Source organism: Sturnira hondurensis, unplaced genomic scaffold (assembly GCF_014824575.4).
Source record: "Sturnira hondurensis isolate 20B ecotype Veracruz unplaced genomic scaffold, ASM1482457v3 Scaffold0013515, whole genome shotgun sequence".
NCBI classification, from domain to species: Eukaryota; Metazoa; Chordata; class Mammalia; order Chiroptera; family Phyllostomidae; genus Sturnira; species Sturnira hondurensis.
Genome location: NW_028086146.1, coordinates 3008585 through 3031402, shown reverse-complemented (window position 1 = coordinate 3031402; position 22818 = coordinate 3008585). Strand labels below are relative to the sequence as shown.

General features: G+C 48.9%; 1 protein-coding gene across 2 annotated transcripts in view; it reads left to right on the top strand.

Annotated features, from left to right (window-relative positions):
• Positions 1–12166, top strand: part of ENTREP1 (endosomal transmembrane epsin interactor 1) — a 49800-nt gene extending 37634 nt beyond the window's left edge. Inside the window, exons 7-11 of one of the 2 annotated variants that reach the window (XM_037061696.1) lie at positions 4417–4546; positions 4739–4817; positions 6159–6311; positions 8587–8738; positions 11420–12166. In XM_037061696.1, the coding sequence (XP_036917591.1) occupies positions 4417–4546; positions 4739–4817; positions 6159–6311; positions 8587–8738; positions 11420–11620 (715 nt within the window). In that variant the 3' untranslated portion in view covers positions 11621–12166. Of the gene's footprint in view, positions 1–4416; positions 4547–4738; positions 4818–6158; positions 6312–8445; positions 8739–11419 lie in introns of both variants that reach the window. The other variant, XM_037061695.1, reaches the window with a different exon arrangement.
• The last annotated feature ends 10652 nt before the right edge of the window (positions 12167–22818 follow it).

Below are 22818 nucleotides of genomic sequence, written 5' to 3'. Positions count from 1 at the left end.
ACATGCTCTGACCAGGGATCGAACCTGCAACCTAGGCATGTACCCTGACCAGGAATTGAACCCACAAACTTTTGGTGTAAGGGCTGGCACTCCAACCAACTGAGCAATCTAGCCAGGGCTCTCAGATATTTTAAAATTTGACTGCCTTTGCTAGATTCCCTGTATAAATCAACTTTATAGACACTAGATGTTTAATCCCAAGTGGTATTTTTTTTCTTGTAAGGCAGGCAAAATATTAATAATTTTTTAAGTTTCCACAGCCAGTTATGATGTGTTTTCACACAGTGAAGGCTCCCCGTTTCTTGTAAGGTGTCATGACCACTCGGAAGAGGTTTATTTACTTAACGTCTATAAACAGAACTGCTTCATGCACTTGTCTCCTTGAGAAAGGGCTTCTCAGGTTGCTCTCATAACCAGACGCCTGGCTGCCGCCATGACCTCTGTCCAACACGGGCCCTCCGCTTCGTGAATCAGTTTGTCAGTACAGAGGGGCTGTGCTCCCTGTCTCCACTACCCCAGGGGCCCCTGGTCTCAGAAATTGGCTTGAGTTGGCATTCAAAAGGGCAGAGTCTCCAAACTATTTCGTGAGTGTGGACCTACTCGGACCATGGGATGGGAAATTAAAGACAAGAGGGCGGGAGCCAGGTTGGCCTGGGCATTTCTTAAAGGTGAAGACAAAGCCCACCCATTTCCTATTCTAATGAGCTTCAACACCCACACGCAGGTGGGGCCAGGCTGTGTTAGCAGTTGACCCAGTGCTCAGCTCTTGTGTGGGGCCCCCCCTTGCTCCCCCTCCGCAGGCAGCAACCCTACCACCAGGTGCCCAGTGAAAGGACAGGCGCAGCTTCTCCAGTACACAGAGGAAGATAATGCTTTGGTCAAGGACTTATTAGTTGCTGCATCACCCTCAGATGGGTCCTCAAGGCATAGTTGTAGCATCAAAGCGGAACATATTCTACATGGTCTGTCTGAGTTTCTGATCACCCTCAGTGCTCAGACCACAAACCGGGAGGCTTTGGGATGAATGTGAGAGCGCTCAGGCTCTGGAGTCCCCTAAAAGGGTGACCTTGGGTGATCTCTTTCCGTTTCTGAGCCTCAGTTTCCTCATTCTTCTGCATTGTCACATGGCTGCTGAGAGGGTTGTTACAAAATAATAGGCATAAAAAATCTTTCTTGAAGTTTCTACTCCACTCTATCACTGTTAATTAGTCTGTTCAAAATATTCTCAGCATGTCTCTTACTCTTAAGGAACAGCCCTTATCTTACCTCTGCCTTAGTTTTCTAAAGACAGTCATTCCCTTTTTTTTTTTAAGCCTCACCCAAGGACATGTTCCCATTGATTTTAGAGAGAGAGGAAAGGGAAGGGAAGGAGAGAGGGAGAGAGACAGAAAGACAGAGAGACATGGACACACATAGACTCATTTGTCCCCTGCAACCCAGGCATGTGCCCCGACCGGGCATTGAACCCACCACCCTCTGGTGCATGGAATGATGCTCTTAACCACTGAGCCATGTGGCCAGGGCTAAAGACAGTCATTCTTAATAAAAATCTGATCATCTTAGCCAAATATAATTTCAGCCACCACGACCCATGTCCCTCTGCAGTGTTCTGGGTCCTGGCTGCGCATTGGGGTCACCTGGGGCATTCACAACCTGCTGATGCCCGGGCCCCACCGCAGGCAGTCAGAGCAGAGTCTCCCGAGGGGAGGCCTCCCAGGTGGAACCCGTAAGGGATCAGGGACTGCCAGTCAGTAGCAGACCCATTTTCCACAACAGGTCCTTTTTTACCCCCAGAGGTAAATAAGGAAATAAATAAGGGAAAGCTGCCTAATAGGAAAGGAACATTCCTTTTGCATGAACCCTAGCGGCATCTTCCATCAAAATGAAGCCTTTCCTGGCCATTTCGATAACCACCGGAGAAGCCATTTCACCCTGTGATCAGTTTGGATAAAGCTCATCCCCTCTTTTCTGTCGGCTTTTTATTCTTGAAAAGATTCTGTAGGTGAGGCTCTAAACTGGAAGCCATCTGGCCCCTTGGCCCTAAGCAAGCCCTTCTTCCCTGTGAACATACTGTGTAGGGAGTCCCTGGGGTGGGAATACAAACAGACGACCAGAGCCAATAGACAGACAGACAGGGGTGCTGACTTTCCAGGCCAGGGCACAACAGTGAATGTCGGCACAGTTGGCTGAGGGTTTGGAAGTTCTAGAAAGATGGCTCAGAGGTTTAATCGAGGAATGTGTTAATCGAGGAATGAAGGCTGGCCCTCTGGAGAGGACAGGAGGAGGCCCTAGGTCTCACTGAGTAAATGGGTTGGTCACCTTATTCATTGGGCAGGAGAGCCCTTCAGTCTGGTCCCAGAGGGTCTGGGTTCCTGGTGGCTCCTGGCATTTACACTTCTTTTCTTTTTTAATATTTTATTTATTTATTTTTAGAAAGAGGGGATGGGAAGGAGAAAGAGTGGGAGAGAAACATCAATGTGTGGTTGCCTCTCATGTGTCCCCTACTGGGAACCTGGCCTGCAACCCAGGCATGTGCCCTGACTGGGAATCGAACCAGCAGCCCTTTGCTTCACTCCCTGTGCTCAATCCACTGAGCTACACCAGCCACGGCCCATTTACAGTTCTTAAACAGCTGTGGCTGAAGTGGAGAGTTGGCAAAAACCTGTGGGCAAGTCCTGCTAGGAGGGGAGCATGTAACATCCCTGTGATAACTCTACCAGGACCCCTGCCCGCCACCACTGGGAGAGACCCTTGGTGAGGTGCCTCCCTTTGGGTCTGCTGTGTGCTCTGTCCCAGCCTGCACGTATCCCTGCAGGGGCTGTCAGGACTTAGCCTTCTCCCTTCCCTTCTGGGTCAAGCAGGGGATGAGAGTCTTCCTCCTGAACTAAGATAAAGGAAAAAGGGGGACAGCTTGGTTATTATTTTTTTAAAATTCAGCCTGTAGAGGCTCGTTCTTCTAAATCCCAGATGTAACAATAAAGTTTTATTATTAGCAATCAAGAACGTCACATCTTTTTCAACTTCTTTTCCTCCATCAATTACATTTTTGAAAATGGGCACCAAGGATAACAGGAAATGGCCATAAACTCAAAGAGCACCTTTCCGAAAAAGCAGTGCCCTGTGTGAACTGGCTCTAGAACCTGCCTCCTTATTAATCTCCTTTGGTGAGACTGCCTCCCTTAGGTGCGTGTCCATTCTGCATTTTAAGAGCAGATATTAAACTTTGCTGTTACCAATTTTTTTCATTCTCCAGTACTCCGTGGCTTGAATACAGGTTTTTTGGGGGGCATTCTGTATATTTTTAAAAATTGATATATATTTGAAATGGAATACAATTTCAGGTGTACAACATAATGATTCGACATCTATATGTATTACAAATGATCAGCAAAATAGGTCTAGTTAACGTCTGTCACCAAACACAGTAAAATTTTTTTTCTTGTGATGAGAACTTTTAAGATCTACTGTCTCAGCAATTTTCAAATACAATACCGTGTTATTAGCTACAGTCACCGTGCTGCCCATCATCTCCCCAGGAATTATTTTATAACTGGGGGTTTTGTTAAAAGGTATAAGCTTCTATGTATTTTTAAATTATTGTTTTATTATTTAGGGTCTTTGTTACCTAGGTCACATGTGTGGGTGTGTAGTTTTCTGTGGACACTGGTGGAAAATCTTGCAGGGTTTTTGTTTTTGTTTTTGCTTTTGCTTTTGCTTTTATTGTCAAGGGCCCCGCACCCACGCGCCCGGTGTGCAGACAGCACTCAGTCAGGTGTGCTGGAGGGCTGCCTTCGGGAAGGGGCCGTCCCTCCAGGGTCCCCCCTGCTGCACGCTGCTTTGTTTCTGAGTTGTGTGCTGCTCCCTTTATTTGAAGATTTTATTTTTTCTTTCAAATATTTTTGAACAAATAGTCGCTGCCATGAATCAAACATCAGGGAAACCCAGGCAAGGAAGTTGTTCTGCACTAACTAAGAAATAATTGAGGTTTCCTGTGTCTCTAGTTTTGTTTTTTCTTTAATTGAGATGGAATTCACATAACCTGAAATGAAACATTTGAAACTGTACAATTCGGTGGCACTTAGTAAATGCACAGTATGGTATAGGCATGCCTTCCATCTAGTTCTAAAGCATTTTCAGCTCCTCCTTCAGGGAGTTGTGTATCTTTAATCGGACCTTCCCCATTCCTCCCTTCCCTTCCCCCCTGCCCCTGGCCATCAGCAAGCTGCTTTCTGTCTCTTAGAAATTTCTGCTTACTTTTTGCCTAGTAGATTGTACAGGAATGATAGTATCGCATACTATGTGTTGCTACTTGCCTGAGGATAACCATCTCCAGGCAAAGGCCAGCAAGCTGGAGCCACTAAGGTCACCTGGTCTCTCTGAAGAACTTGCTTCCTGATGCCAACATACTTTTCCTAGGATGGGTGGTCCCAATATTATCCCGCTGCCGCATATATATGGAGCCAGAATCAAGGGCGTGGAAGTCTTCTGTCCTCTGGATCCCCCACCTCCGTACGAAGCTGTGGTGAACCAGACGGACCGGCCGCAGGTACGGCGCGTGCAGTCTCTCTCTGCTTGATCACAGGCAGGAGGAGCAGCGGGGCTGGGCTCAGAGAGCAGTGGGAGCCCCGTGCACCGCAGCCCTGTGCATGCACCGATGGTCTTTTTCAGAGGTTCACTGAGCCCAGATGATGCTTGAGTTGAATATTAACCAGTTTTCCTCTTTTTCCCTGTGATTCAGGCATCTTCATTCCAAATATCAGGAGGATCTGAAGCTGCCCTAAGCCCGATGGAGCAAGACCGCATAACTGTGGCTCAAGGTAATAAACCCATTTTCACTGCCAAAACCTGTGATTCTGAAAATTAGGACATGATCAAATAATGATTTTGTGGTATTTTGTTGGAGATCAGATATTTTTGGAGTAAATGAGTCAAGCTGGATCCTTCCCTAAAACTACTATCAACTTTAGGGCTTACAGAGGGAGATAATGTGTGGACAGAAATACAGATATCCTTAGAATCTTTTGTGAATAACCAGACTGTTCTCTGGGGCCCGTGAAATAGATTTACAGAGTTTAATTTGGTGACATTCTTGTGTGTTCCAACTGAAGATTTTTTTCACTTCTGTTAAACTAAGATGAGCTCTTGTGGAGAGAAGAAAGCATTTCATTTATTATGGGGTTATTTGCTGCAAGATTACGCTGCTTTTGTAACCTAGGGTCCAGGTCATGTTACCTTAAGAGGGGGTGATTTCTGATTTCCAGACCTGAATTAAATACTAGAGTCCATTTATATTTCTCTTTGTGATTTAAGGTAACAGTGTTACAGCTCTCTCTTTGGAGAGGTTTTAGATGGCCCAGAGAATTGCCCACCAGGACAAAATTGCACACCGTCATAAATAATGGATCAGCGTTTAGCTCTTGTAGACGGAGGTAACTTTTCAGCAGCACCATTTGGGGTTGTGTTTCTGTTCTGTTCGCCTTCCTTCTTATGGGGAATTAGGCAGTTGGCGCTCTGTTTCCCGAGGACATTTGCAATTCTCCCATTTCTTAAAAAAGTTTCCCTGACCACAGTCAGGCTCACAGATGATGTGATTTTATTTTCCTGAGCAAAAGCCATCCAATTCTAGAGTGGTTCTACTGATCCATTTAGTGGCTACTAGCTCTTTAATGCAGCTTTCCAGAAGTCCCACAGCCCAGCCTGCAGTGCCCCGCCCTCCACCCCTGCCTGTACTCAGTTTACAGTCCCCTGGGCAACTGCCTTGCAGTGCAGGTCCTACCTCCCACCCAACCCAGCACGTCCAGAAGGGTCAGAAACTGTAAGATAGATGCGAGCTTTCCGATGCTGAAGGTGGACAGGATACTTCCCTGGAGAAGATGCTAACACCTTTAGGAAAAACTGATGTTTGGCAGGCTTCTTTATTTAGCTTCGATTTGGAGGTTTTTGTTTGTTTGTTTGAGACCTGGAGGGCCGGTTTGGAGAGGCAGCGCTTCCCATCCTGCTGGGAAGTACAAATGCCCTGGGCCAGCTGCCTAAGCAAATGTTACTAACTGTGCTACCCTCACCCCGCAGGTTTGGCCTCACAGGTGTTTCCTGCCCAAAATTTTGAGGGCTGTGGCTAGTGAAATCAATTTTATTTCTCCTCTTAAAAAATTACTCAGACGGAGACATTCCCAACGCACCTGGACAAGAAAGTGCGTCCACTTCACCTGCTGACTCCAACCAGCTGCGCACCGTGGTGAGCTGGGGACCTCTGCAGCCCCTGAGGGCAAGATCGAAGAGCGACCCCCTGCTCCATCATTCCGTGGAGAGAGGTGAGGCCATTCCCTCAGAGCACGCATCTGCGTCCAGGTGCCAGGTGGACGTGTGGGGGTTGCGGGCGGGTGGGGGTTCTGGCTGTCCAGGACCCCGCAGTTGAAGAGCTATCTTGAAAGACGTTAAGAGGTCTTGAGGAAGTAAGGTGTTCTACATGCACATCAGGAATATATATCTGCCATGTCTTTTAAGGCTGGTGGGGAACTGTTCTTTTTAAGCCATTTTAGCGGACACATTTGGTTGTGGATGATCCGGTAGTGGGAGCTGCACAGACACTAACGCAGACCGGGTTCTGTTCTCCAGGCGCTCCCAATCCTGTGGGGGTGCATATTCTCTCTCACAGAAGAAGTCAAAGGGTGGCATTTTATCGCCTCTTCTAGGCTTTAAAGTAGTTATCTTTTTACTGTGTACAAATACATTGAATTCTTTAAATCCGACCTTGTTTTTGAAGAACTTTGGTTAGAGTGAAACCCGTACTTCATCTCCATCCCTTTAGGGGTTTGTTTGTGTATAGATGCTATTAGAATATATGAATATCTGAACATCTCCAAATATATCTTCATTGTAGAAAGTTGTAAAAAATACGGGAACTAAAGGAAGAAAGTGAATACCCATCAGCACCGGCTTCCTTCGGTGACCTATTCTCACAAGTGGCTTTTGCTGTCCTCGTGCTCTATGCAAATACCCTTCTCCCCTTGCCTTCTCCGGGGTCTTGTGTCACCCCCCCGTCACATTCTGGTTTTGGCCCTCCGACAACCTGCATTGTCTGCGCAGCTCTGGACTGACCGTCCAGAGGGAGCCAGAGAGAACACTGCTCTTGTCTCTGCAGTGGCTCCCACCTGCGGAGGAGCCCCGGGACCTGGGACTGAGCGCGCCTTTGCAACCCCAGCCCGCTGGCAGCCTGGCCCCTCCGCTCCCAGGGGAGCTGGGTCTGCCCTGCCTGGCGAGTTGAGGACTTGAGCTGACCACTTGCCGGCCTCAACGGGAACTTTGCAGTCCGCACAGCTTAGAGAGGTCTTTACGGAACCCGTTCCCATTCTGTAGTACTGCGAAAGCGAAGATGACACGTGTTCGCCTGTAGGAGCCATCGCCGTGGAAGGGACCAGGTTGTCTTCATGTGGCTGAGTGCACACCCTGTCCTCACACGGGCGTGTCTGTAGGGAGGGTTCCTGGAAGAGTCCAGCTCTCTGGGTTAAGCTCGTGGCAGCCTAGGAGGACCGCTGCGAACCACTGTTTAGAGATCCTCATGCCTCTTTTTCTCCAGAGGAAAAGGATGCTCCCCTTTTTCCACCTCTTCTTCTGCCCCTGCTTCCTTTCCTCACTGAATATCTAAGTTCCTGCTCATCAGGCCTTCACAGACCAGATTCTCCAGTGCCGTGTCCACTGACGGCTGCTGGGTTCCAACCACGAGGAAACACCAGGCCTGAGTCCCCGTCACCCACCCGACGGTGCAGCAATGTCCTGCCGGTCCTTGCACTGTTGCTATAGCAGGTAGTCGTGGAAATGAGAGCCTGTGGTGGGTTTCCCAGGCCCACTGTTGACTTCTGGAATCACGTAGTGTTTCTGTGCTGAGGTTTCTCCTTCTGTAACCATCAGCTGTAGAGCCGCCTCACAGCCGTGGTGTGGGCACTGGTCATATAAGTCCGTACAGTGTCCTTGAGGACGTTTAGGACAAAGGTACAGTCAAAGTGAGCAGAGTGCTGCACTCAGCCCACAAGCCTCGTCTTTCCTTAGTCCCTGTCTCTAAGTGGCTCCTTCATCCTCCCCCGTGGGACGTTCTTTCATCAGTCAGCCACCTTTGCCTGCTTGCCTCACATACCGGTCATTACCCCATGGAACTGTGGCTCTGCTGTGGTTTGTACTCTGGATGGTCTCCTCTATCACCTGTCTTCACCTGGGGGGGGTCGTGTTTTATGTGGCATAGTAAAGTGTTTCGGGGACATGTCGTGTTGGGGCTACATCAGGAAGTAAGCTCGTGTCACAGTTGTTGGTTTTGCTTTCCTTTTGCAAAACAAAAAGCAAGCGGTGCATGGCTGTCGGCGTTTGTCATGGACTTCCCACACTGAGTGTAGGAGAGGCGTGTGTTCACAGGGGCACGGCCAATGGGTACGTGTTGTTTGTCTTTGTCCACAGCCGCTCCCGTGCTGAGCTGTGAAGCTGCGACTCAGACTGAGGGGAGACCGGATGTGGCTGCGGTGACCTTGAGGAGGGGGCTGAAATCCAGAGTCTCAAGATGCAGACCCCAGTCTCTAATAGATTACAAATCTTACGTAGACACCAAGGTGCTGGTGGCGAAGATCCTGGAGCAGTCCTCTGGCAACATGAGCCCGGACATCCATGAGCTCGTGGAGAGCATTAAGTCTGTCCTGAAGTGCGACGAGGAGCACATGGAGGAAGTCATTGCAAGTGCCAGTGTCCTAGAGCAGGTAGTTTTATTATTACTATTCAGTGTGGATCAGATAACTTGTTTCCACAGCAGCCAAAGCGGCGTCTCTGATTTCCTGTCCAAGGCACAGTAAGTTCATGGTCACCGTGTCAAGGGAAGTATGGTCTGGGGAGGGGGAGGAAGCTGGAGCACTTTCTTTTCAGGTGTGGCAGCTTTTCCACAGTGTTCTTGGCTCAAAGGAAGAGAAACCCATTTTCCATGGGGGAGGGGGTGGTGGAAGCCTGGACAAAGAAAAGGGTGTGGCTTGGGGAAGAAAGCGAGGTGTGGGGCCACGTGGTCCCGGTCAGCAGTTGCCATCCTCTGTTGAAAGGTTCCCTTGTGCAGCGTGTTTTTTTTAGCCCTTTGACAACGATGGACATACATGGATTTTAATATAGCCGAGGTTCTGGGGATTGTTTATATGCTCATGAAATGCTTAGCAAGACACCTAAGCTGAGAGGACTGAAAGGAATGCACACCGTTTCCTTCCCATAGGTTAAAAAGTACAAGGCAACCCCCCTGACCAGGAGCTCGAGGGGCAAGACACAACTGGACATGTCAGTGACCCACTTGGTATCGGGTTGCTCATCTTAAGTGCAGGGTTGGATTAGAGGGTCTCTACACTTGTCCCTCCGAGTGAAGGGGGCTTCCTTTGGAGAACTGGGCATGGGTTACAGCCTCAGCTACCCAGCGCTTTTTAAAAGTAGTCACCTTTGAGGCATTTACTGCACTGCTCAGGTGTGTGGTGCGGCTGTTGAAGACATTGGTCACCCTGTTACCTGGCCCTGCCGGCCTGCCTGTGTCAAGTGCCAGGGGAATGCTTCTGAGTTGAAATGGGCTGATTCGCCCATCAAGTTTCAAGGCAGACGGAGGAAACCCCTTTCTCACTTCCCTTTCCGTTGCCCCTTTCTGCCTTCTGGACTCCTCTAACTGAAGCCAGAAGCCACATTCTCTCCCGGCCCCTCAGGGGACCCAGCGTAGCTGAAGCTCGATCTGATTACTCACAGGAGGGGGCACACGAATGTGGACCCCCTTGTCCGCTTTCTGAAAGAGTGGTTGGCCTGTGCTCCTGGGTCAGGCTCTGCCGCGAATCCCGTGTAGCGAAGACATTTTACAGCTCGTGTCCTTCTGGTCTGTACAGAATGTCATTTCCTGCTTCCTTTCCCCTGTCCAGCCTCAGTAGCCCACTCAACAGGGGCAAGCATCGGGAGCCGCTCAAAGGCTGCCATGCTCTGGTGAGGTTACCGCCGGAGCGTCTGCCGAGCGGCTTGTCTGGACCTTCTGCAAGGTCTTGTTCGAGGCAGAGTTGCTCTGGGGAAAAAGGACAGGCTCTCAGAGTCCAACAGACGCCATCAGCACAGACAACCACTGCACAGACTGGGTCGGAGTTCAGTACTGGGGCTGTTGCAACAGACTTGGGCCGCCTGCTGGCGTCTTCCAGGACTGGCCCCCGGGGTGACGTCCAGGACTGGCCCCCCGGGGTGACGTGTGATAGGGCTGTACCCGCCTCAGGCAGCAGGAGGCAGGGACAGGCAAGGGGAGCTTTTCTTTCGGACTCTCCCCAGCTTTTGCATATTTTCCACTTTCTTTCTTTTACTAGAATGCGTTTTTAGATCCATTTTAAATTTTGCCTTTATCACAACCACTTGTCCTAACATATACATAACAACAGACATCTATGAATGCTGAAGTTTTCCTTTTCATTGGGAAACAAGGACAGGCCTTAAAGGCAAATATAATAATAGAATGGTAGTAAATCTAATGTCTCTTCTCTTTGGGGGATTAGCTTTTTAATGACTTTAAAATCTGAGAACGGTGCAAAGGAAGCAAAATGTCATCCCAGTGGTCATGCTGTGGTGTTGGTGGCAGGGAAGCGCCGGGGCCTGGGGTCTTCCCCGAGGCACTCACAGTGTCACAGGTCCTACAGATGGGACCGTGCGGCCTGAATAATTGCACATACTGGGCCATCTTCCCTTGTCAGTCCAAGTTGGGTGAAGAATTTCTCGTATTTTCGTTGTTTTTTTAACAAAATAAGTGATGTTACGATGTATTTAAAGTTACATATGCAGTACATTATAAAAATAGATCTAGCAATAGAACTATTTGTAAGAGTTTTCACAAATAAATTGGCCTAGTGGTTATGTTGCTTGTTGAGGGGTTTCTAGGGCAAATAGAAGCATCATCAGTTTTGGCTGAGATGCTGTATACTCAGCACCTGGTCACCGTGCCAGATCGTATCGAGTGTTTGCATGTGCTTGTATCGCCTGGGTTCTGATCCGGGGAAGCTCGGGCCCCGCCCCAAACTCATGTGTCAGTATCGGCGAAGGGAGAGCTGGGGAGCTGGCCCCGGTGAGAATCACTGGCTCAGGCCACAGAGGACTTGGAAGAGAGTGATGAGAAATGTTAAATATAATGCAAGAAATTGCAGTAGGTGAATCAGTGAAATGAGGCCAGCCTACAATCGAAACCATAGGAAATTTGGGGAATGTCTTAGGAACATTAGAAAAGAGTTAGAATGTTAAGACCCTCTGGAATTCCCAGTGGGTTTCCATTGGGGAAAATACCCTCTTTTCTTTCTCAAGGCAACTGAACATGACAGGGATGGATATAATCGGCAGATCCCAGGACCACAACTGGTGAAGCTTAACCTCTCCCCACCCTCTTTATTCTATTCTCCCAAAGATCATGGCACCCAGGCGGCCCGGCCCTATCAGGGCCCGCCGCCTGCCCTTGCGGAGACTGCCTGGCCTGCTGCACCTGCAGAGCTGCGGAGACCTGAGCACCTTCGTCTCGGCAGGGAGGCCAAGAGGCGAGCAGAGACCCCGGCGTGTGGCTGAGCGGCCACACAGCCTCATCGGTGTCTTTCGAGAGACTGTCCTGTGAACCAGCCAGACCAGGCGCCTGTGGAGTGGTTTCCAGGGTGGGGGGTGGGATCTCCCTCTGGGAACTCTTCAAGAAGGGGGTACTTCAGAGGATACTTTTTCCTGCTCTCTGTCTTCTTTTTCTGCTGACCCCGTAAATGACCGGCTCCTTCTGGGCACATTTGATTTTTGGATGCATCAAGTTGGAGACGGTGAAGACAGCATCTCTCTTTCCTCTGCTGGCCCCCTGTCCTGGTATAGGGTCCCCTACTCTTTTTGCCTCCCTTATTCCCTGAGCTCTGTGTCATTGCTGGGCTGCTCTTGGTTGCTCTTGGTGGCCTCGCATTGGCATGAAGTACAATGATTAACTCCCATGTTCTCTAATCATGAAGTCCCTTTCTGCACCCCGAAATGACACTATCTTTAGAAAGACAGGAAATTCCGTCAGTGACAAATTGTCGTGACAGACATCTAGGGAGACTATTCTTGTCGACCCTGCTTATTCTTGCTTGCAAAACTAGCGATGACTAAGGCAGATCTGAGAATAAAACTTTCTACTTTTTACCTATGGACTTGGTGTACATTTGTGTATGCGGACGTGGCCACACCTTACCTTACAAAGATTTTGGAACTGGGAGCAGTGGTGGTCAGATTTCGGCAGGCTACCAAGCCAGTTTAATCTCCAAAGCACTCGATCCCTGCGCTTGGGTGCAGCCTGGCCAGAGAGAGGGCTTTGTGGAGCTGCGTTGGAGTGGGACACCCGGAGCAGTAAGCTGGCAAAGTGAGTACAGATGGGGCACTTGTGCTAAGAAGGAAGGAGGTGGTTCGAGGAGGCTTCTTTAAGGAAATGACATTTATGATGGGTTCGACTGTGAGGGGCAGGGAAGGGTGTTCCAGCAGAGGGAACAGCCAGTGCAAAGGCCCCCAGCACTAGAGGCTGCTGCAAAAGCAGTCCTTAGTGAGGGGAGAGGTAGAAGGAGCTCAGGCTGGATTTTATGCTAAGGATGAGGAACCACAGAGGAGTTTTCAACACGAGTGGTTACTCATCTGTTGGTGTAATGGGCATTTCGAGAGGTCACCATGTAGAACAGAGGCTAGGTCAGGATACGGGATACAGGATGCGAGGGGCTTAACAGAGAGGTCGTACGAGGAGAGGACTGCTGCCCTCGCTGGGCACTGCCTGTGTCCCAGGTGCCATGCTGGGAATTTTACTCTCATTTCACCCTGACCACAGCCCGAGAGGGGGCAGCTGTGTCTCCATTCACAGAGGAAGAAAACAAGGTTACTCAGAAGTTACTCGGTACACATGCTCATCTCCAGAAACCACTCCACTTCCCGGCCTCCCTGATAGTAGCAGTTGGCCATTTCTTTGTTCCTACGACAAAGTGGTTGCTAAGACTGAGCTTGGCTCACCGGGGTCCGATGCCCCAGGCTGCCAGGCCACAAACTTTGCCAGAGAGGGAACTGGCATGAGGTCAGGGGACTGAGTAGTGCAAAGAGAAAGCCTGTTTGGAGGCACTGAGCTGGGGTGAAAAGCGGGCTGGGGAAGCAGATCTGGAAATGAGGGGGAATGGAGGCTGGTGAGCAGCTGGGGGCCCGCTTCCCTGGGTGAGCTGTGCTTTTGGAGAGGGTTTGCAGGGGCTTCCCAGAGTGGCGTTTCCTCCGTCCCCCTACCTAGCCCCAGATGCTGAATTCCCCAAGGAAGTGAGTGCTTTTCCCTTTTCTTTAGAAGTCCTCACTGTCAGAGCCAGAGCTGCCACTGGGGGCTGCCCCGCTTCCCTGGCACAAGCCCCCCGTCCTCTTTGAGGGTCTCCATCGTGTTACAATGATACAAGCCCCATGCCTCACCTGGGCTTTCGGACTCCATACCAGCCAGGTACCCAGGCCAGTTGCTGTTCTCTGTTATGGCTGCTGGTTTGTACCCCCGGCCTAGTGTCTCGGGGCTAAGCCCACCAATTTGTTCGTCCCCCATGGCTGGGGAGACAAGGCCTGGCCTTCCTCCACCCAGACATGGCTGGGTCTTTCTCACCTGTGTAGGCTTCTGTTTTTTTGCCACTCCAGGAGGGCATTTTCTTTTTTTCAGCTACATCCCTTCCCACCTGCCCTTCTGAACTCTTTCTGCTTCACCTCCAACCACCACAGACCTCTCCATCTAAGGCAAAGGCTCAGGATGACTCAGAAACCGTCACTGGGCTGCTCTCAGCCATCCTGAGGAGAGGGGAACTGTCAGCAACAGCTGGAAAAGGAAAGATTGTAAAGATTGAGAGCATTGCTTGACTGAGAGTTGCTGAGCATTGACTGAGCATTGCTGAGAGTATTGGGAAGAAGAGGGGAGCTATCTCGGCTTTAAAGATTTGCCCTCACAGCCGGAGGAACATGCTGTGTAATTCCAGTATCTGAAGGTACTGGCGAATTCAGAAAACTGACTTCTGTCTTGCTTCCCAGACTTTAAGGAATATTAAAAATATATATTCTATATGACAATATAGTGTAATGTTTAATACAATACTTTATATACATTTGCCTGGGGAGGGAACTTAGAGGTCATGCAGTTCATCTCCCTGTTGGTCTGCATGGGATGTACTTTAAAGCACATGTGCATTAATGTGCCACACGTGTGCGTGCATAATTACAGGTCCACAGGGAGGGCAGCTCTTTTGCACTTGGAGCAACCTTAGGAATCCACAGTCCAGAGGTGGTAATGTAGTTATCAAACTACATTTGATAAGCGTTTCAGACATACTTATCAAAATTACACCGGAGTGCTGGTTTGTTACTGTGAGGGGTATGGGAAGTAAGCTGTCCCTGGTGAAGCAGGCCATGTTCAAGGCCTGTGGCTGTCTGGCAGACCTGCAGCTGCACCAGTGCAGTGCAGGCACCTGTCCCCACTCCCGAGGTCATCTTGGGATGGACCAGGACACAACTTCGTCTCTAGAATAACGTCACCTCTGCATCAGCCTATCACGGGAGCCAAGAATCCACATGTATGAGGACAGAGACTGGGACTTTCCCACGCTCACAGGCTGTGTTATTGTGCAGACTTGCCAACGAATATTTGTGTTTGGCTGGCAGAATTGCCCCAACGCTTGCTTTTTTTAAAACATCCCACCTGATGTTTAAAAGAGGTTTGGGGAAGGGGGCTTTGGCCCCTAACTGCCTGAGGCTGCCATACTTTCCAAAAGACCCAGATATTTGCTGACTGACCACATTGGCTTGGGCCAGTCATTCTACCCTCTGAGCCTGCAGATGACGACTGAAGCTTAGTGTCAAGAGCAGAGCAGTGGCGGGGGACTCGGCTGCTGGTGCAGGTCAGAGCTCCTCAAACCATTTGGGCAGCAGGACCGATTTTCTCCCCTCTAAACTTTCATGGGCCAAAAACTCATAACAGATGAGCTGAAAACGCTCTTAGCTCAGCTACTGGAACAGTGTACCGTAGACCAGGTGGCTTAAACAATGGAAAGACTTACTTCTCCCACTTCTGGAGGCTGGGAAGTCCAAGATGAAGGTGCCGGCAGATTCGGTGTCTGGTGTCTCGTGAGGACTCTCTTCCTGGCTTCCAGATAGCCACCTTCTTGCCGTGTCTTCATGCGGTAGAGAGAGAGCTCTGGTCTCTTCATCTTCTTATAAGGGCACTAATCCCATCATGTGAGCTCAGCCCTCAGAGGGCAACTAAACCCAGTTACCGAAATCCAGATACCATCGCACTGGGGGTTGGGGCTTTAACATAGGTTTTAAGGGGCCATAAACACTCAATCAATAGCACTGAAAATAAAATATTAGTAATACAAAAGACACATAAAATGCAATCTCCTTTTATTAAAGAGATTTTCTTTTTAGAGCAGTTTTAAGTACACAGCAAAACTGAGCAAAAAGTACAGAGATGTCCCGTTCACCTCCTGCCCCCACACAGGCGCGGCACCCCCTCCATCGGCAGCCCCGTTGGAGCGGCACCCTGGTCACAGCTGGTGGCCTCCATTAACATGTCATTGGTACCTGGAGCTGCCCATGTAAGGGTTTGGACAAATGTATAATATGTATTCATTTTATAGGACCATACAGAGTAGTTCTCTGCTCTAAAAATCCTCTGTGCCCTGTCACTTCATCCCTTCCCCCTAACTCTTGGCAACCACTGGACTTTTATTGTCTCCACAGTTTTGCATTTTCCAGGATGTCGTATATTTAGGACCATGCACTGTGCAGCCTTCTCAGACTGGCTTGTTTCACTTAGTCGTGTGCAGTTGAGTGTTCCTCTTGTCTTTTCATGACTTGATCATCCCTTCAAACCCCCTTTAAAATAATTTGATTCAGCAGTGATGACAGTACTCTATCAAGTTAATATTGCAAAACACCCTCATGATCTGATCTTGGTCTTTTCAGGGACCAGGAACAATGACTTCTTGGCCAGCTCTGAGGTCCACACTCTTGAGTGGTGCTGGTTGGGAGCCCACTGTAGCCTGAGTTTCCCAGTTTCTCTGGAGCCCGTTCCGTGTGGGGGGCTTGGGAACATGGAGGAGAGGACAGGGAGAGGGAGCTTGGACAGAAGCCCTTTCCTCTACACCTGTACGTCTGTGGGAGCCTGAGAACTGGGGCTCCCTCACAGAGATGCGCAGTTGAAGAGGCAGCTGCTACCTCCAGCCACCAGAGAGGACTCTGGGAGGCAGGACAAAGGGACACATCTCCACCTCCCCCAGGCAGGGGGTCGCAGAGCAGAACGAAGAAGGGGGTGAGGCAAGGGGCCGGGGACCAGGGCCTCTTTGTTTACCAGGTTCTCCTCCCTGGGGCCTCTGCAAGGGAAGCCAAGTCCGGGGCCAAAAGGCACCATGATTCTTCCATCTCGGTCTCTGCAGGAACCTTCATCCTCTCATTCAGCAGGTAATTATTGTGCTGCATGGTAGCAGGCAGCATGCCAGGTGCTTCTGGAGAGAATGCTGAGCAGAGAGAGGGGAGCAGACAAAAACAGTAATGAATGCGAAGTTACATTTCCCTAGCCCGCCACCGCCAAGCTGCTCCCAGCTCCCCGGGGAGGTGGGGGCAGGCCCTGTCTTGGATGATTTTGAAGAGGAAAGGACCTGAGCCTCACTGATCAGAGGGCTGGTGTGGAGGGATCCCTCACCCCGATTGTGAAACAGGGCCCAGTGTGGGGCCTGGAGAAGTCCTGCAGACCTGGGTTTGGGGGAGCAGGCCGGCACCACCTTGGGGACTGTGAAAGAAAAAGTACTCCTGGCATCTGTTAGAAACGGTGAGGAAGACTTTATTCAAGAAGGAAGTACTACAGTGGGGGGTTTGCAGTAGGGAGAGGGATCGGGTTCAACTCTGAGTACAAGGAAAAATGGAGATTGATAGCCAAGGAGCAGGGTGCGGGGGGCAGCGGTCAGTGGGTGGCACGTGGCTAAGAGGAGGAGACATTGGGGCCAGGGGTGTCTTGCTTGACCAACTCAACGGGACTCTTGCTGGAGGCAGGCCAGAGGTCGAGGATGAAGAATTTCATTAGATATTGAAGGTGTTAAAGAAAAGAAACAGGTCAACGTGGAGTCACTTTTCCTAAACTATGTCACCAAACCAAAACTGAGAGACTAATCTAATTGCAGTTTCAGCCTCTTGGAACTTCGAACCAATCAGTCTGAAATTTCCTGTCAGCTCTAGTGAGGTAGTGGGTCTGATAAGACCCCCCGACCTCCTCTCAGGTAAGGTGATCTTGCCACTCTTAAATTTCTTGTCCCACCTCCTTCTGCCTATCAAACCCTTTGATTTTGTACAGTCACTCTGAGTACGCTTCTATTGCTAGATGGGATGCTGCCCGGTTCAGGAATAGCTTCATTAAGCCAGTTAGATTTTCAAATGAACCCAGCTGAATTTTGCTCTTTAACAAGGGTGACCAGATACCAAGACTGAGGGATTTGCACTATACTGACCCAGTAGGAGTCTCTGTAAGTCAGACTGAGCAGGCCAGGGACAGGCCCTGGTCAGAAAGAGTAGTCACAGGAGCCAGGCTCAAGTTTGGTCAGAATGTGAGGAATATCTGCTCTTCTGAATGGGAACCTCTTGCCGCTTTGTGCCCCTGGCCTCAGGCACATCACTTCCTCAGCAGGAATGCTCTGTTGATTTCAACAACTTGCAGGATGCCTTGGGTTTCACCCTAATGAGGGAGTTAGGGCCAAAACTCAGAATGAATCATTGTTCGTCTCTTGCAAAGCGCCTGCAAGTCCCAAGTATATGGAGGCTCTCCCAGCATCTCTAGATACTGTGCATAAATTCTGATCCAAAATGAGCATTTCCTGATGTGGATGGAAAGACACGTCAGGTAGGAATGGATCCCAGCAAGGAGAGGTGCTGGCATTCGTTTGCTCTGGTAGGGCTGGTTCTTCCACTGTCCCGTGTCTGCTTGGTGGAGGTTTTTAACAATAGTCATAAAGCACAGAGACCTGCCTCCTTGTTTATAGACGAGGGGCTCAGTGTTCAGAGAGATAAACTAATTTGCTCTTAAGATTTCACAAACTGAAAATGTCGGAATGCTAGACCTTTATCTACGTCTTCTGCCTTCTGTCATAACAGACTGCTTACTCTTCTCTGGACTGGGGCAGCATGGGATTATGGGAAAGTAAAGGAAAGCCACCACAGGAACTCTTATGGAAGTGAAACATTAACACCAATATATGGCTTAAAAATAGTAACAATGACTAAAATTTACTGTGAGTCCTTCCAGAGCTGTCTTATTAACTTAGTTCAGAGGATCTTTACAGTAACCCTTGCAATTCACCAGTTCTTATGACTTGACTTCATTTCTCTTGTCTAATTGCATTGGCTGTTATCTCTAGTGAAATGTTGAAGAGTAGTCCAGTTAGTGGACATCCTTGCTTTATTTCTGAGTGTAGAAGACCTGGCTCTCTGTGCTTCCCCTTTAGGATGAAAGGATATATATTCTATTGTGTTAAGGGAGTGTACCTCGGTTCCTAAGTTCTTGAGTGTTATTTTTCTTTTGTGAAGGAAATGTTTAATTTTTCTCAGCATCAATAGAGATAATCATGATTTTTCCCCTTAGAGTTTTAAAAAGTCTACTATATGAATGGATTTTAAATAGTGAACCAGCCTTGCTTGCATTATTGACTAAATGTCTGTCATTCATTCATGGTGTATTATTTTCTTAAGGTAATATTAGATTCATTCTGTTTGCTGATATTTTACTTAGAAATTTTGCAGTGATATTTATGAATGATATGGGTCTGTGTATTTTTTATATTGGATTTGGTTAGGTATCAGCATGATAAGGGTGGGGCAAAACTAGGTTTACAGTTGTTTGTATAGAAAATAATATAATAATAAATAAATAATCACACAAGAATAAACTCTGTGTTTCATGTACTCACAACTGTAACCTGCTTTTGTCCCATCCTGTATTTGCATAATAAAATGAATGGAAATTTTTCTTTTGTTTTGCTGCTCTGGAATATTTTGTAGAGCGTTATGTTATTGGGTCTTTGAAGGTATGGTAAAATTTTTTTGTGAAGTGTCTGGATTTGCTGCTTTTGTGCAAGATAGTTTCTTAATAAGTTTCTCGAATTCTTCTATGGAACTGATCTGTTGAAACTTTGTACTCTATTAGGAGTCAATTTTGATTATTTTTATTTTCCAGGGAAATTATCCATTTTATCTCATTTTTCAAACTTATTTGCATGAAGTCTGTAGTTTCTTATAATTCTAAATTTTTCTTTTATTCCAATAGTTACCCTCCCTGTCATTTTTATTTTTTAGATTTGTGTTTTCTTGATTAAATTAACTAATGACTTGCTTAGTTTGTGAATTTTTTTTAAAAAGGGATTTTATTTACTAATTACATTTACTGTATCTCTATTCTTTCTCATTAATTTCTGCTTTTATTTTTATTATTTTCTGTTTTGTGCTTTCTTTTTGGTTTACTTTATTGTTTTTTTATAGTGTTTTAATCCATTTTACTGTATTCTTTTATTTTTATTGATCAGCACGTTTAGCCCAATGGATTTTCTTGCCACTGCTTTAACTGCAACCCATAGAGTCTGTATGTTTTCTTTGTGATTGGGAACCCCTCTTAAGGAGAAAGAATATAAAATTAGGTCCAGGGCCCTGAAAGGAGGCCATGTGAATGAGGGGCCGTGATACTTGGATTGGACAGGTGTCACAGAAAATCCACTTCTGTCCCAGGATAAGGCCTGGGAGCCCACACCTGAGTCTCGTGTGAGTGGTTGGCACTTCTGAGAGGGCAGCAATCCGGGCAGGCCCTGACACCGTGAGCTGCAGGAGGAAGCAGCGCCCTGGTAGGCACACTTATGCTAAGTAGTGGGCAGAGCTTACCTCCATCATCCATACCGCATGCCTGATTGTTTTGCTGTTACCACTTCATAAATGCCCGAAGCAGGAGTCTCTGAAACGTTAAATGCCATGAGTCCGATCGCACAGTTGGTGGGGGAGAGGAAAGCCAGCCCAGATTCACCCAGAAGCCTGCGCCTTTTTCACTACTTACCCCACACTGTTGATGCCCCGAAGGGACTGGCCACACGCTCCTCCCAGCTTCTCCTGCCGGCAGCAGGGTCAGGGAGCTGCGTTACAGAAAGCCACTGCAAAGGCACATGCTGGTGGTGCCGATTAGTGATTGTGGGGACTAGACAGAGCGTGATGATTGTATTAGCCAATTCCTGTGACGAATTATCCCCAAACAACAAACACATCATGTCACAGGTCAGGAACCTGTGACACAGGCAGGAGCAGCTTGGCTGGGTGGTCCTGGCTCAGGGGCACCCATGATGAGGTCGCTGGCAAGCAGGTGGCTAGAGACACAGTCATCTGAAGACTCAGCTGGGGCTGGGGCCCTGCACACTCCTGTGGCTGTGGACGAGCTTCAGTGTGTCAGGGCTGCTGCCTGCAGACTTCAATGCCTCGCCACGGGGGCCTCCCCGGGTAGCTGCTCACAGCACGGCCGCTGCTTCCCCTGGAGTGAGGGGCCAAGGGAGGGATGGAGAGACCCAGAGCTCACCTAAGACAGAAGCCACAGTCTTAAGAGTGCTTCTCAGAAGAGACACGCCGTCATTGCAGTCTGTTAGGAGCAAGTCACTATGTCCACTCACACTCTGAGGGATGGGGTACGAGTTGCACCTTTTGAAGGGAGAAGCACCCAGAAGTGTGTGGATGTCTTTTGAAAACCACCACAGCGACACAGTGTGTATGAAGACACTTCAGAATTGGATCCTTTCTAAAGGGATAAATTTATAAGAGGGGGATTTTTCCTGGACTGAAGTTGTCCTCCAGATTCCACTCCTTGCTCTCCCTAGAAATATGAACCTCCATTGTCCTCTGGGATATGTCTCCTCATTCATTCAGTCACTCAGCAAATATTAACATTTCTCACGTGACAACTGGGTGTTGGGCACAGCTTTAAGAACTGGGGATAGAGCAGGGAATAAACCACAGGGCGTCCTTGCCCTCACAGAGCTTACACTGGGGTGGGAGGGGCCAGATGATAGATAAAAAGATAATAGCAATGATAAGGGCTTTGAAGAAAATGAAAGCAGGACAAAGGGATGGCAGGTGAGGCCTGTGCTGTGGCAGGTGGAGTGGCCAGGTGAGGCCCCGCTGCCTTGGATCAGAGGAGGTGCCCGGAGTGCCCTCTCTGTGCAGGTGGTACTGCAGCAGAAGCCGAACGAAAGCAGGGTGAGCCACGTGGGTACCGGGAGAGGTGCAGCAAAGGCACAGGCCCCGAGGCAGGAGCGTTCTCGGTGTGCGTTCAAGGAACACCGTGGCTGGAATGGAGTGAGCCGGGCAGTGAGGCATAGGAAATGAGAACAGAGAGGCAGCAGGCTGCCAGATAGTACGGCGCTGTCGTGCGGTCCCTGGGTCTAGCCTGTGTGCGAGGGGACCCATTTGGTAGCATTTCGGTGGCGGGATTGATGTGATTTTGCCGTGTGAATGGGTTCACTCTGGCCACTTGTTGGAGGGGGAGGAGGGCAGTAGAGAGAAGACAAGGATCTCCAGCTATGAACCAGGTGTGGAATCTGAGAGTGGTCTGTTCTAAGGAGGGCACAGCCGGTGGAGGTCATGAGACACTGTCAGATTCAGGTGCAGCTCCTGTCACAACAGCTGGTGTCCAGCAGGTGGTGCTGCTCCCTTGACACAACTAAGTCTCTGCCGCTTTCGTCGATTGGTGACTGCTCTTTGAACCAACGTCCATATTATATGCCAGGCACTATGCCAGGCATAATGGGCAAAGAAGTAAGGCAGACAGTCCTCACCCACATGGCATTCACAGAATAGCAGGGGAAAGAGGCAGTCAAAAAAAGAAAAGTACATAATTGGTAGGTACAAAAAAGACGGGAAGTTAAGAATAGTATAGAAAATGGAGAAGCCAAAGAACTTATATGTACAACCCATGGACATGAACTAAGGAAAGGAAATGCTGGTGGGAGGAGGTGTGCGGGGCAGAGGGGAATAAAGGGTGAAAAAAATGGGGCAGCTGTATTAGCATAATCATTAAAATATATTTTAAAAAGAGAAAGGCAGACAAAAGATACATGATAGCACAATGTGCTCCGTTGTGTGAGAGGCACTGGGCATCCCGCGGCAGGGAGCAGGTCATTCTGGGAGGGGCCCGGAAGATCAAAGAGGGTTTTTCCACGGGCAGATGGCGTGGCAGGCATCGCGGGCAGGGTGTGACGATGTGCGGATTGGAAACGCTGTGTCTGGGGCACAGTCAGTGTCCAGAAGCAGTGACATGTTGCTGAACATGAGGCAGGACAAGAGTTAGGGAGAAGCTGGGAAAGTCCCCAGATGCCCGCACTCAGGTGACTGGCCTCGATCCCCGAGGCACACGAGAGCCTATGAAAGAGCCCAGAGGATCACGGAGTGCAAGTTAGAAGGACGGGAAATATGGACCCTCATTGAGATGTTGCTGCTAATGCCATCAGGACACCTTCAGGATTTAAGGGCAAAGATAATAACTGCAGCAAAGTATAAAATAGCAGGCCCTGGCTGGGTGGCTGGGTTGGTTGGAGCATCACTCCATACACTACATGGTTGTGGGCTCCTGGTCAGGCCCCAAACCTAGGCTGTGGGTTTGATCCATGGTTGGGGTGCATTTGGGAGTCGACTGATCGATGTTTTTCTCTCTCTCTCTCTTATCCTTCCTCTTTCTCTCAAATCAATATATATACTGCCTTGTGAGGATTAAAAACCAGGAAAATAGCAGGAAAGAATTTA